We start from the raw sequence: 14,545 nt of genomic DNA on the forward strand, positions 1-14,545 counted from the left end.
GTAGAGTTGAATGTTTTTTTCTAAGTAGATGGAGAGGTGACCTGCTTATGTAGGTCTCCAGCATTTTAGTAAAGAGTGGTATGCTAGCCACTGGGCAGTAGTTGTCTGTTGTCGAAGAGTCCAAACCTGCTCCTTTCAGTAGTGGGGTGAGATTGATTCTACCCATGTCTTCAGGGAGGATGCCTGATTCTAGTAGTTTGTTGAGTCTGAGTTTTATCCATTTTAGTATCTCTTGTGGAATGGAAGTTAGTAGGTATTTTGGGTAGTGATCAAGTATACAGTGAGTACTCGAGCACTTCTGAAATAACAATTTTGTCTCGGTGAGTATAAGGGGTTTGAAGTTGTTTCAGATCTGGTCTGTCTTGATGCCTCTGCTTTTGTGAGAGATTGGGTCATCTAGCAAATCGGGATTATAGATCTGTTTAGCTGTGGAGCGGTTCGTGGCTGTCGGTATTTGTTTGGCTATATCTGAGCGGATTGTAGTGACCTTGTTATCGAAGAAGTCTGCGAGTTCTTGTGCAGTAGGACAGTTGCTATGTGAGTTTGTAAGCGCTGCCATGGATGTGAGGTTCTTGACTAATGAGAATAGTTTTTTGGTGTCTGGTACTCCTTGGCCTAGTAAGCTGCTATAGTATTTGTGTTTCAACGTTGATAATTATTTATATTTGTAGTGTTGGAAGGCATGCTTCCAGTTAGTTCTATCATCTGTTTCTTTGCTTCTTCTCCATTGTTTCTCTAGGCGACTGCAGTCTGATTTCAGTTTGGCAAGTTCTTTGGAGAAACAGGGGGATCTCTTTACTGTCTTAGTCGTTTTGATAGTAATAGGAAATATATTGTCCAGGGTAGCAGTCACATTGGTGTCCCAGAAGGATTTGAATGGATCACTGTTTGGTGCCCCTATTTTCCAGGGAGGGTTGCAACTTATTTCAGAACGTGGTAATATCAATTTTGCCCCGGTCGATATTATTTTTGAATGGTTGTATTTTGCAGGTTTTGATAGTTGGAGGTCAATGGTAAAATCTAGTTGGAAGTGACCTGACCATGGTATGGGCTTCCATCGAAATGAGTTAATCATGTTCAAGGGGTACACGGTAAGAAAGTCTAAGGTATGGCCGTGTTCATGGGTACTGCCATCTTGGTAGAGAGTTAGTTCACTGGCTTTTATATATGATTTGAAATTGTGAACACTACTGTCTAAGTGTAGATTTAAGTCTCCTACGATTATAATTCTGGAGAATTGTGATCATTATGATAATTGTGGTTGTGCTGTATAGGGGACACCCAAAGAGCTTTGTTGTGAGTGTCAAATGAATAATAACTGAATGAGATTACAGAGTACTACAGGTATTATGTATATTGGAGGCTGTGTGTTTTAAAGAGTTTCTCAGATAATAAAAATTAGTATATAATTTTGACATCTTGGGCTTTTCTGTTACTCCAAGCTTGCCTCAGGTTCATTTTTGGTTAGAATACTCTTCTTGAATACATTCACTTATTGTTTAGTGACAACAAAATACAACATTTCTCTCTACAGCTGATAAAAAAAGTAGATTAATGCCAGGAACTGCAACCAACAAAACTAAGTAGGGTAATGCAATGAGCCTCCTAAAAAATGCCAGAAGAGAGCCACAGGAAAGTCGTTATTAGGTTCAATTCAAGTCATAGACTCAACATGGACTCATATTTCGGCCAGACCGCCTGCTTCAGGAGTCACATTCTTACTCTTCTATATATTTTTACAACCAGTATCCTAGAAGGGCAATTATCCAATGAGCACTATGCTGCAGTCCAGCAGAGTGTTAGTGTCTGTGTCTGTAAAAATAAAAAACAGCGTGGGAAGACGCTGACACTCTGCTGGACTGCAGCATAGTGCCAGGTGCGCTGAGGGACAAAGCCAGGCCCAGGGCAAACCGCCCCCCCCCCCCCACACACACACACAAACCCACTTACTTGCTTGTGTGTGCCGGGACCACATTTGCTCTGCTCTACAGGTCTTCTTCCTGCCACGTCCCCATGTTTGCAGAAACAGGAAGTACGTCACACAGGAGGCGGGACGAGGGAGGAAGAAGGACCTGTGGCCGGCAGACCAGAGTTAACATGATAACACAATAACCTGGCACTGCGGCACACTAGAACAGGACACCAATCTCAGCCTTGCTGGAGCCGGGCGGCCCCCCCTTGGAGGCCGGGCCCTGGGGAATCTTGCCTTCTGCCCCCTCCCTCTCAGCAGCCCTGCATAGGTCCTGTTGGATAATTGCCCTTCTAGAATACTGATTAAAAAATTATACAGAAGAGTAAGCGTGTGACTCCTGAAGCAGGCGGTCTCGCCGAAACACGGGTCTCTGTCGAGTCTATGACTTGAATTGAACCTAATAATGACTTTCCTATGGATCTCTTCTGGCATTTTTTAGAAGGCTTATTGCATTACCCTACTTTGTTTTGTTGGTTGTGGGTCCTGGCACAGGGTGGTTTGCTTCTTTTGTTTGTGTGTGTCTACAGCTGATATCATGGACAAACAATAGACATAACTAAACAATAACAATATAGATTTGTCCGATGACATCAAAGTCCATGTGAGCATATCTCCTTTCCCCATGCAGGAGCGTTAACAAGGGCTCTGAATCAATGAACTGAAAGGAAAGAAGCTAAGGAGCTAGAAATGTTCTTTCCTCTCTGATCTTCTATCACCAGATGATAAAAACACTAAGGGCCCGATATTCAAAATGATTTAACTGAGCAGGAGAGGCTGCTGCCTGCTTAAACTGTGCTAAGCAAGTCAGGAGAGGATGCTCAGTGGCAGTTAACCTGGCAGTGCCGCTGAATATCCTCATTGACTGCCATGGAACTGAGGTCCAGAATTCTGAAATCAAACAATACAAAGCGAAAATGAGGAAATTCAAATTCAACTACTACAAACAACTAATTGGATGCAACTACAAAAACACTAAAAAGCTCTACAACATAATCAACTCGCTTATTTCCACAAACCAACTGACAAGTGAATCAGAAATTTCACCAGGGGCACAAGAACTAGCCTACTATTTCGAAAATAAAATAAAGTAACATCAATGAGAGCCTCCTTCCAAAAAGATGACCAAAAGGAAGACCAGATTAAGGCTTCACAGGCTACAAGACCAGACCTGTGAGGGGAGGGACAAGGGCTAAATCCTAGCTCCCAAGGTAAAAGTTGTTTAACAGGCTGCAGAAGACAGACCTGTTAAAAGTAGACAATAGTCATACATCTGTATATTTAAATTTACATGGGCTCCTTGAAACTCATTAGGCTTTAAGAAAGGTTGTGTATATAATTCCAGGAGACTAGAAACGTCCTTTTAAGAAAAATAAGACATTACCCTAGCTGAGATATTAACCATCTCTCTGACCTCACGTGCAACTTTCTTCAAATCAATCACCTTACTTTCTTACTCATCTATATGTTACAACTTTGCCTTACCCTTCACTACCAATTATAATGTTACATAGTAAAGCGATTTGTGTCGGAAGATGGCCAGCGATCTCTTTCGAAAATAAGCAGGATAGTAACATAGTAGATGACGGCAGAAAAAGGCCTGCAAGGTCCATCCAGTCTGCCCAACAAGATAAACTCATATGTGCTACTTTTTGTGTATACCTTACCTTGATTTGTATCTGTCATTTTCAGGGCACAAACCGTAGAAGTCTGCCCAGCACTAGCCCCGCCTCCCACCACCGGCTGTGCCACCCAATCTCTGCCACCCAATCTCCGCTAAGCTTCTGAGGATCCATTCCTTCTGAACAGGATTCCTTTATGTTTATCCCACGCATGTTTGAATTCCGTTACCATTTTCATCTCTACCACCTCCCGCAGGAGGGAATTCCAAGTATCCACTACTCTCTCTGTGAAAAAATACTTCCTGACATTTTTCTTGAGTCTGCCCCCCTTCAATCTCATTTCATGTCCTCTAGTTCTACCGCCTTCCCATCTCCGGAAAAGTTTTGTTTGCGGATTAATACCTTTCAAATATTTGAACGTCTGTATCATATCACCCCTGTTTCTCCTTTCCTCCAGGGTATACATGTTCAGGTCAGCAAGTCTCTCCTCATACGTCTTGTAACGCAAATCCCATACCATTCTAGTACATATTGTGTTGTCATTGCAAGTAGTATACCATGCCATACTTTGTATTGTTGTTTGAGTATTTTTACTGCTCTGATTGCCTATTGCTCATGTTTGATCTATTCTTACTGTAGTGAATTCCTTCAAAAGGCGGTGAATAAATCCTAATGAATAAATAAATAAATAAATATATAGCCCCATTTTACATGGGACACTGTGGTAGTGATTGGGATGTCCATGTCAGGACATTCACAGTTGCTACTGTAGTTTACAGAGGGCTCTACAGAACAAGGAGCCTTTTATAAAACAGGTATAAGGATGTGCAGGAGTTCACCTGTATTTGCCGGCGTATACAGCTACAGGAAAAAAAAATGTTAACTACACATGCAGAAAGCAAGCGACATTGCTCAGAGCTTCACAAGTGTACGTGCTGGCATATATCCCTGGTGCCAATTTCTGTCACAGCGCTTACACGTGTATGTGACAGATGTTAAAGAGCTGCATGTACAAGAGGACCCAAATAAGGAGCCACGTGAAATAACTCTTTGTAATGAATTTGTGGGGTGGTGTATTTCACCACAGAAGTTAGCACAATTGCCTCCTGAATCACCACTGGAGACCCCAGATACAAATGAGCAGGTAGCTGGCACTTGTGCGTGCCTCGGAGCATAAAAATTGTAAAAAATATACATGTGCTGCCATTGTACAATGGAAATTACAAGTATAATTTTTAGGCCCATCTAAATCACACCCAAACCATGTGCCCTTGAAACCTCTGTATCCTATAGCATCTACTCATATAAATACCAGCTTTCTGAAATCATTATTTGCATGTGTATGCATGTGTAAAAGTCACTGTTCAGGCGTAACCGGGAGGACCTGGGCCCCCCATTTTGGGCTCGAGCCCCCTACAGAACTGCAGTACCACTTTACCTTTGCTAGTAGGGATGCCGAATCCCAGACAAATACAGTCTCGCGGCTCCCATCCTCCTCGCGCTTCTTCCTTAAAGCAGAAGTCGACGTGAATGAGAAGTCCTGGCAACAGTGGCTGAAGGCACACGCCGACTTCTGCCTTAAGGAAGCAGCATGAGGAGGAGGGGAGCCATAGCACTGTATTTATTTGGCTGGCGGGACCTCAGCATCCCCACCAGCAAAGGTATGTTTGGCAGGCATGCGTGCAACTGGGGGGAGAGAAAGGAGGAGGGAGTAATACATTGCCCCCCCCAGACCATACCGGGCGCCCCCAAAATTGAAGTACTAGCTACGCCCCTGCTGTAGATGCTTCTAAAATGGCCTCCTAAGGGTGCAGATAAAATATTTTAGTGTATTTCAAAGACAAAAATCTTGACAAAACAACACAGATCCACTTAGCCGCATCCCATTGGGATTTAGGATGCATATGCAACCAGGCTCCCAAGGGAGCTGTAGCCCCAATCATGGACTGTAAGAAATAGATTATATAAAAAGTATTTAAGGAGGTTACCTGGTTGTCTCTCAGTTGCTGCTGACGGGTTACTTAGCCGTGCTATTGAGATATCTGACCAGCAAAGTATGGAATATTTACATCACAGTGTGAGTTCTGTGATGTCATCAAGGGCAAGACATGCAGACTCCATCAGCTGTGGTTCATTCTCCTCTAGCACAAAACATTTACATAGCAATGTGCTGCTCAATAGGTCTACTTTTCTCACACTTAGGGGCCCTTTTACTAAGCCGCATAAGCATCTACACGCACCCAACATGCACCAAAATGGAGTTACCACCCGACTACTGCGTGGCTTTTGCAGTAATTTAATTCTTGGCGTACATCTGATCAGGGGCATAGTTGCTATGGGGCCACGGAGGCCTGGGCCCCCGTAGATTTGGGCCAGGACCCCCCCTGCCGGCGACCCTCTCAACTTCCCCCTCCTGCCGCCAACCCGCCGCCTGCTACCTTTGCTGGCGGGGGACCCCAACCCCCGCCAGCCGAAGTCTTCTTCCTTCATTTGGTTTCTTCTGACTGAGTCTGATGTCCTGCACATACGAAGGAAGAAGACTTCGGCTGGCGGGGGTTGGGGTCCCCCGCCAGCAAAGGTAGCAGGCGGCGGGTTGGCGGCGGGAGGGGGGGTTGAGAGGGTCATCGGCGGGGGGGGGGGTCAAAGTTGTTGGAGATGTCAGCAATGGCGGGCGGGGCTGGTGGTGTTGGCAATGGGGGGGGCTAAAATGTTCACCCTCACCTTGGCTCTGGACCCCCCTACCGTTGAAGTCTGGCTACGCCCCTGCATCTGATACTCGCGTCTGAAAAATATTTTTTATTTTCAGTTGCACGTATCGGACGCATGCCAAGTGCTAGGTCAATGGCTGGCGGTAAGGTCTCAAACCCAAAATGGAGGCGCGGCAATTTTGATTTTGCCGTATGTCCATTTTCAGCAAAAAAAAAAAGAGACCCTTTTTACAGGCATGCTAAAAAATGGATCGGGACGTGCCCAAAGCCTGCGCGTACACTACCACAAGCCATTTTTCAGCGCACCTTAGTAAAAGGACTCTTTAGATATTCCAAGTAGCAGGTCTAGATCTTGATGTCCATCATCTGGGACATAGATGCTCCTTTCCCTTCTGTAATGGTGTATGAACATCCACTTTTTAGGCCTGTCTTGGTCCTGCTCACAACACACCCAGACCACACCCCCTTGGCAATATTGACATTTTTCAATTTTACACATTCATCTCCCAGCTTTGTAAAATTAGGATTTGGGCATTCATATTCTATGGATGCCTAAATGCTGGCTTATGAACATCTGAAACAAATAGTGCTTCTAAAATAAGTACCATAGTAAATAAATGATGACAAATAAAGACCTTCACAGTCCATCCAGTCAGCCCAACAAAGCGGCCAAGAGCGGCACCCACCACTCCATGCAGGTTACACTCTTACAAACACTGGTATTACAAACAGGGCAGTCAACAATTCACCACCATACAATCTTGGAAGTTGGAACACAATATCACAACACTATGACAATAGTCCGAACAGTGGTTTTATTGTTATGGCTGAAGCATAGGCACATTCATTATCAATACATGATTATGCCAACAATACTACTAACAACATTTTGCTGAGTAATTTCAGGGATGCAGGGGTTCAAAACTTCCTTCTCCCACTGACAACCTCTTGTGACCTTGGACAAGTCGCTTTATCTTCTGTTCCTTGGAGCAAGGATTTATCTGAAGCTTTATCACCATTGTATAGTGCGGTATAAATCCAGGACTGTTATAAAACTAATAAAGCAATAATAATATTCTGTGGCAGTGAACCGAGTAGCCCAGCTAGGATATATTACTAGTATCCACTACTTCAAAGGTCTTTGATCTAGTAATTTATAAATGTTTTAATGAACTATTTTGCTAATGTTTTCCCTTTCTTTTTCGAACCGGCACTGAGTTTGACAGGACTAGTCATAGCAGCGCGCTGCACAAGATATCTCTGTTAGCAGACATTTGACTGTGAGTCAACTGCTTTACAAGTTATTTTGCATCAAAGATCAATAGACCCTGACGCAGGCCTTTACGGCCGAAACATGTTACGTGTTGGGTTGTTTTTATTGATTTGAATAAAGACCTTTTTTGGGAAGACACCAACTGTGAGAGGACTCTTTTTTAGATCCACTGTTTGTGTGTTTGTTAATCTGGTCCTGCCCATGGCAACAGATGTTACTCAACAATACTCATAGCAACCAATAAGAAAACTGTAATGATTCTTGAAGTAGTTTTCTAAGTAGAATTAATAACAAAGAAAATGAAATTATAGGGATAGGGAAATATTAGCATTCCCTGTGTGTGCATCTGTGGGATGTGTGGGTGCTGGGCATGTGTTGTGTCTGTGGGGAAGATAGGTGGAGTTGAGGGAGGGCACTTGTACGGGCTGCAGGTTTAAACGGGAGGGGTAGCCATGGGGGACTACCTTCACAGGTGTAACAATTTGTAGAGGGGTGGGCATTTGCAGTTTTTGGGTTGGGCCAGTTTGTGGGGTGTTATGTCAGTAGCAGGTAGGGTAATTTTGAGGTGTGGGGTAGTTTGTAGGGGTGTGAGGCAGTTTTCGGGGTAGAGGATAAATTGCAGGGGTAGTTTTGGGGGTGGGGCATTTGGGGTAGTTTTTTGAGATGGAGCAGTTTGCAGAAAGTAGTTGTAGGGGGTAGAGCAATTTAGGGGTGTGGGAGCAGTCGCAGAAGATATTTTTCGGTGTGGGGACAGTATGCAGAGCAGTGTCGCAGTTGCAGGGATAGTTTTTAGAGACGGGGCGGTTTGCAGAGTGGTGTGGCAGATATGGGGGAGGGTATTTTGGGCTGTGGGGGGAAGTTTTAGGAATAAGGCATTTTGGCAGGTGGAGCAGTTTGGGGGTTTGGAAGAGTAGGGGAAAACCATCATGCTAAAAGACAGCACAGTCAGCATGCAAATCAGCTGAATTGGAATTGCTCCCAATGTAAAATATGCTGAATTTTGGTACAGTATTTATTTTTTCGTTTACTTTTACTTTAGCATGGGATCTTTACTTCGGTTTGGGTGTGCGTGTGCTGCCCAGGGCCTCAGTTTGAAAGAAAAGGTTCTTGGCAAGTTTTGTCCTCCTGCTCTAGGTAGGTGGCACTGTTGCCTTATTTCTACAAATGAGCACAGGATACATTTAGTAATTCTATAAATACCTAGCTTCATTCCATAGTGTGCCTGGCATTAAACCTCTCTTCCATAATCACAAAATGACAGCATATGATGAGAACAGTCCACATATAGATTTCATAAAGGGTTTCCTAATGCTGTCTTGTATTTTGTTTAAACTATGCCAGCTGCAACATGATTAATAATTGTGATTCTCATTGACAAGCTTTACTACATATTAAAACATTCTTTCTTTATTATTATTATCATTGCTTCTACTTTTCTCTGCTGCACAGTCATCCATTTTACTGACTAGATTGACTGTATTGGAAGACAAAGTCCTCCAGTTATCTACAAAGCAGGTACCGCACAACTGGCAACAATGCATGCCTCTCTCTCTCTCACTCTCTCACTCACTCTCACTCTCACACACACACACACACACACTGCCCAGTCATGGAACATATACAGCATGGACAGCAGCAATGCTTTCTTGCACACACACATGCTGCACAACCACTGAACAGGTATAGCACCATGGACAGGATCAATACCACCTCCTTCCCCCAGACACACACTCCCTGCCTTTATATGTCTCATGTCTGCTCTGGATTATGAAGGTAACTCAGTCTTCATGGCTGTGTAATCTTTAGTTTCTCCACTGAGACCGAAGCTGCTAACAGCGGTATCAATTAATGTCAAAAAACTAAAGCACGTAATGGTCATAACACAACTCTTCCGTTCTACGATTCCCTAATGTGGCTGTGCCACATGTACTTTATCTTACCACGATATCACCTTGTACTTGTTCACACCGGAGCCTGCAAAGGCCTCTCTGGTACTATGTAAGCCACATTGAGTGTACAAATAGGTGGAAAAATGTGGGATACAAATGTAACAAATAAATAAAAATGTGATGATCACATAGAGGCATATTTTCAAAGCACTTAGCCTTCCAAAGTTCCATAGGTTTCTATGGAACTTTGGAAGGCTAAGTGCTTTGAAAATATGCCTCATAGGCACTTATCCACTAAGAACTGAACCACCAACTCATTTCACATGGGTTGCTTTTTACCATTCATCTCTTTAATATAACGCGAGTCCTCTTATATAAGATTTACAGGATACACGGTATATTAGAGAGAGGCGAATAGCTTTTTTTTTACTACAACTTAATGAAAAAAAGCTATGTTAAAAAATATTCTCTTAGTATGAGTGCCAGCTAAAATTATAATCATATCATTAACTTTATGCATCACAGAATGGCATTCACTAGACTGGAAACAATAATAATTCACTCTCCTTGACCATCTGGAACCAGCTATATTTGAGAACAGCACAGCAAATTAGGAATATATGATTAAAACAGGGCTGAAGTAGGTTATATCCGATGCTTTATTCTCCAAGGCTGTCAGTACATCTGCACATTAACCCCTTAATTCTATCACCTTTATGCTTAGCATACTTAAGTAGAGAGGTGTGGTAGCCGTGTTAGTCCGCTCTTAATCTTCCAATGTGGTATATATCATTCAGTGTAAAAAATGTAACGAAGGATGTTATATTGAGGAAACAGGCCAGATGCTTAAGACAAGATTCAATCTGCATAGACATCACATGAAAATAGCCGATGCCAGTCAAACCCCCACCCCTGTGGGCCAACACTTCACAAGACCAGAACACTGCACCAGTGATTTCACAGTAAGAATACTGAAAGGTAATTTTAAAACAATACAGGAACGTAAGACCTTTGAAATAAGAATGATTGAATATTTTGACACCCAACAAATAGGACTTAATAAGGATCTGGGTTTTCTAACCCATTATAAACCATAAAGCTGTATTTCTCTGTTTATTACCCTCCTCTCACCTACCAACACCCATCCTGTTAGAATATCAATGAAATGCTTTGATGTCCCCATGCATACCCCCACCCTCCCACTCTGTCACTGTCAAAGTAATGCTTTGATGTTTCTCTTATATATACTATCTGCTAACACATTTGCTTATCTCCGATCTGACGAAGAAGGGCAACCTTCGAAAGCTAATCAAGAAATGTATTAAGTTATGTCCAATAAAAAAGGTATCATCTTATTTTCTTTTCCATGCTTTATTTTGTTTGATTTCTATTGATGCTAAGCATACAAAGTTGCACATGCAAGTTATAGAATACCATCACACATGATTAACGAGCCTCTAATTGGCATTAACAACCAATTATTGGCTAATTGGTGTGAAGTGGCACTAATTGGTAGTAATTAGCAGTTACACGCATAACTGTCCTAAGTTGGTATTCTATAAACTGTACGTGCAACATCCAAAGCACGTAAGTGCAAGGGGGCGTGGATCTGGGAGGGGCATGGGAAAGTTAGGGGTGTGCCTGACAGCAGTTAAGCATGAGCATTTACACCAGCCATGGAGCCAGCGTAAGCGCTTCTGCCTACAGTTAGGCATGTAAGTGTGGACTTATGGTAGTATTTTATAACGGAATTGTACACAATTGCTGATATGGAATCTGTGCTCAGCACACATCATCCCACAGTGTAACTTTAGGCAACGTACAACGTGCTGCGACGTCAGACTCTGAACTGGATTCAATTAATCAGCAGCGTTACTTACAGCATGGCCACGGAGGAGTCGGAGGAAGACGAAATATGAAGACTGCGATTCGGACCTCGGCTCGCTACGCCTCTGACACACCCCCTGGAACTTTGGTCATTCCCGCAACGGAAAGCAGTTGGGGACACCCAAAATCGGCTTTTGATTATACTGATTTGGGTGACCCTGTGAGGATGCCCATCTTCCGATTTGTGTCGAAAGATGGGCATCCTTCTCTTTCGAAAATAAGCCTGATTAAGTCCTCACTAATTACTGGCCATATCTGTTCAGCTTCCATGCCAGTGCCAGCTTTTCACATGTGCACTCTGTGCAATTGCATCCTGATATGATGACAAGGAGGAGTCATCATATCAGGACACCCTCTCCACATGCTCTTCCACATCATGTGGATGGGGGAGGACAATTTGCAGAGTGGCGGAGCACTCGTAGGGATAGTTTTGAGGCATGTGGCAGCTTGCAGGGTGGTGGGGCAGTTTGGGTGGGGCTAGGGCTGTACCAAGGCCAGTACAAGTCATGGAATGCACAAGATGCAAAGGAGGCAGGGCACCAAAATTTCTTCCTGTCCATTGTCTCCTCTTTTTGGCCTTAGCGCAGTGGGCAGGGGTGCCAGGAGGCATGTCGTACTGGACATGATTTTGGCTTGGTACGGTCCTGGGTGTGGTAGTTTGGGGGGGCAGCTTTTGGAAATGGGATAGTTTTTGTATGGGGTCACTTTGGGAGAAAGGGAAACTGGGAGAGGCAGTTTGAAAGGACCAGTTCCCTAACTGCTATGTTTCACTGTATGCACATTTCTATGCTACAGAACCTGTGACTACACCCATAGAAATGCACTGGGCTATTGGGGGGAATGCTTATTTTTCTAGAGCCCCCAATTCAATTTGGCTCATTTTCGAATTCGATGTGCCACGTTTCATCTCCAACCAGACAGCAGGACATTTTCAATCATTCTTTATCATTCCTTGCAGCAATAGCCATTGGGTTGGAATTGGAAAGAATACAAAGCCTAAATACCTAAGCATCATTAAAACAGGGCACCAGCACAATTTAAATGATTAGAGAGCTGAGTCCTCAATAAACATCTGCCCCATCAGCAGTTACACGCCTTCATAGTTTTATCAGTCTGTCATAATAAACAACAGTAAACATTCATTTCAAGCGGCTTCAGCCACAACGGGTCAGGTAACCACCGAGGGCACCACCTCTTCGACTTTCTTGGCGTCGTGGAACGATAATCCGCTCGCGTGAAGGAAACACACTTCAACTTGGCTTCAACCATCTGATCTCACTCCTCCCCTCCCCCTCCCGACCCGCTGATAAGTAGTTCCAGTTCGGCAAATTACGTATTCCTGCGCCGCCGCCCGGCCGGCCTGACTGAAGTCCGCCATTTTGTTTTCCCTGTGGCTCGGGTCGCCGAGAGAGCGGAAGGTGAGCGGTAAGGAAACGGAGCCGGGTTAGTGGCCCGCCCGGTCAGCGGAGGAATCGGCGGCATAGTATTAGGTGAAAGAAAAGAACATAGAGAGGAGGCGGGTTTTTTTAAGTTGTAGATCTTTTTTTTTCTTTTAATTTTTTTTAATTAAAAAAACAAAACCATTTTTATCCTCGACGCTCGTTATCTGAGGGATGGCAGATGTGGACAAGTTGAACATCGACAGCATCATCCAACGGCTGTTGGAAGGTAAAAAAAGGCTTCGCTTGAATGAACCGGGGGGGGGCTTAGTTTGAAAGCCGGTGAGTAGAGAGGACGTGGGTAATTTTAAGTACATAAATCCGAGGAGGTTGTTTTTCTTGATTCGGAAGGGTTTCTATGTGGTGGTGGAGGCGGCGGCTACTGGAACGCGGCACGCGCTGAGAGGAGCCGCTGCCGCCGTTTATGATGACCGCGAGCGAGCGAACGTGGAGGGAGAAAGGGGAGGGGCCGGGGGCGAAGTGGCAGCGGTGCGGGAAAGGCTTTGTTTGCTGGTGCTGCTGGTTTCTGATTCTGACCTTCCGTCCCGCGCGCTCTGCTCTTTAATCGTCGCTTCTCGTTTCGTAGTTGGTTCCCCCCCCCCCCCCCCCCCAATTACTTATCCATTTTAGTTGGGGGCGGGGGCGCCTCCGAAATCCAGTTATACGCAAGAATCTCTTGCGGAGTTCTGTTCGTGTAGCGGTTTTCCTGCGAGGTTGTAAAGGTTATTTTTTCCCCCAGGAAGGGGCAAAAGGTAAAAAACGGATACAGCGGGATCCTCCCGGATTCGATTTAAAAACCTTTAAAAGTAAATGTTTTTTTCTTTGCCCAGACGTTTACATGTGGACATTTTACATAGATCTTCCAAAATGTTTTTAGAAGAAGACAGCTGATGTGGTTAAAGCTGAGGATTATTCTCCCGGGATCCTCCGAGTTCCTTAGCAATCTTGTCCTCCTTAAAAGTTGCGATCCTCCGTACGACGGTAACATTACGGTGACTTTTTGTTGTTGTTGTTTACTATAGCTTTTTTAACGGAATATCCCAAGTCTTTTAAAGTTTAGTATGAATGGTGTTCAATTTTTTTTCATAGCATGTTTATGATTTATAGCAATGTTTGTCATCATTACCACTAGGGGAAGAGATAAGGATGAGGCTCTGCAGGAACTGGCTCTGAAATATACTGTCCTTTAACCTTCCTGACAATTTGGTTTTCAATCCTAATCTTAATGAAACGGAATGAGGAAGCAAGACGGGGTATAACCAACTGCTTAGAGCGCAGGATACTGAAAAGGGCTAATTATCTATGCCAGAAAAAGGAGTTCCCCACTTAAACTTAAATACTGCTTAAATATTTTTAATTTAAATGCTTTACTTTTTGTTTATTAGATTGTAAGCTCTTTGAGCAGGGACTGTCTTTCTTCTGTGTTTGTACAGCGCTGCGTACACTTTGTAGCTTTCTAGAAATGTTAAATAGTAGTAGTAGTAGTAGTAAACGTTAGTGCCGTTCACTGATGCTATTTCAGAGGCACCGCCACGGTGCTGTACCCAGTACCCTTCATTCCAACATCCAGGGGGGGTCCGTCTGCGCGGTCTCACTACCAGGAAGGGCCTGTGCTCTCTCTCTCCATTGTCCCTGATAATGGGTGCTGAAATCTTTAAACCGATCCTAATGAAATGTATCATAATCCATTTTAGATTAGGAAGAAATCCAGGCCAACCTGCTGTCGAATCAAAGACAGATCAGGGGAGCTCTAGTTAA

The 14,545-nt window shown here is 43.9% G+C and overlaps 1 protein-coding gene across 1 annotated transcript in view; it reads left to right on the top strand.

Annotated features, from left to right (window-relative positions):
- Nucleotides 1–12,713: 12,713 nt before the first annotated feature.
- PPP1CC (protein phosphatase 1 catalytic subunit gamma) overlaps nt 12,714–14,545 on the top strand; it is a 67,956-nt gene continuing 66,124 nt past the window's right edge. Inside the window, exon 1 of the mRNA XM_030218587.1 lies at nt 12,714–13,016. Within this exon, the coding sequence (XP_030074447.1) occupies nt 12,962–13,016 (55 nt within the window). The 5' untranslated portion in view covers nt 12,714–12,961. The remainder of the gene's footprint in view (nt 13,017–14,545) is intronic.

Source organism: Microcaecilia unicolor, chromosome 11 (assembly GCF_901765095.1).
Source record: "Microcaecilia unicolor chromosome 11, aMicUni1.1, whole genome shotgun sequence".
Lineage (NCBI taxonomy): Eukaryota > Metazoa > Chordata > Amphibia > Gymnophiona > Siphonopidae > Microcaecilia > Microcaecilia unicolor.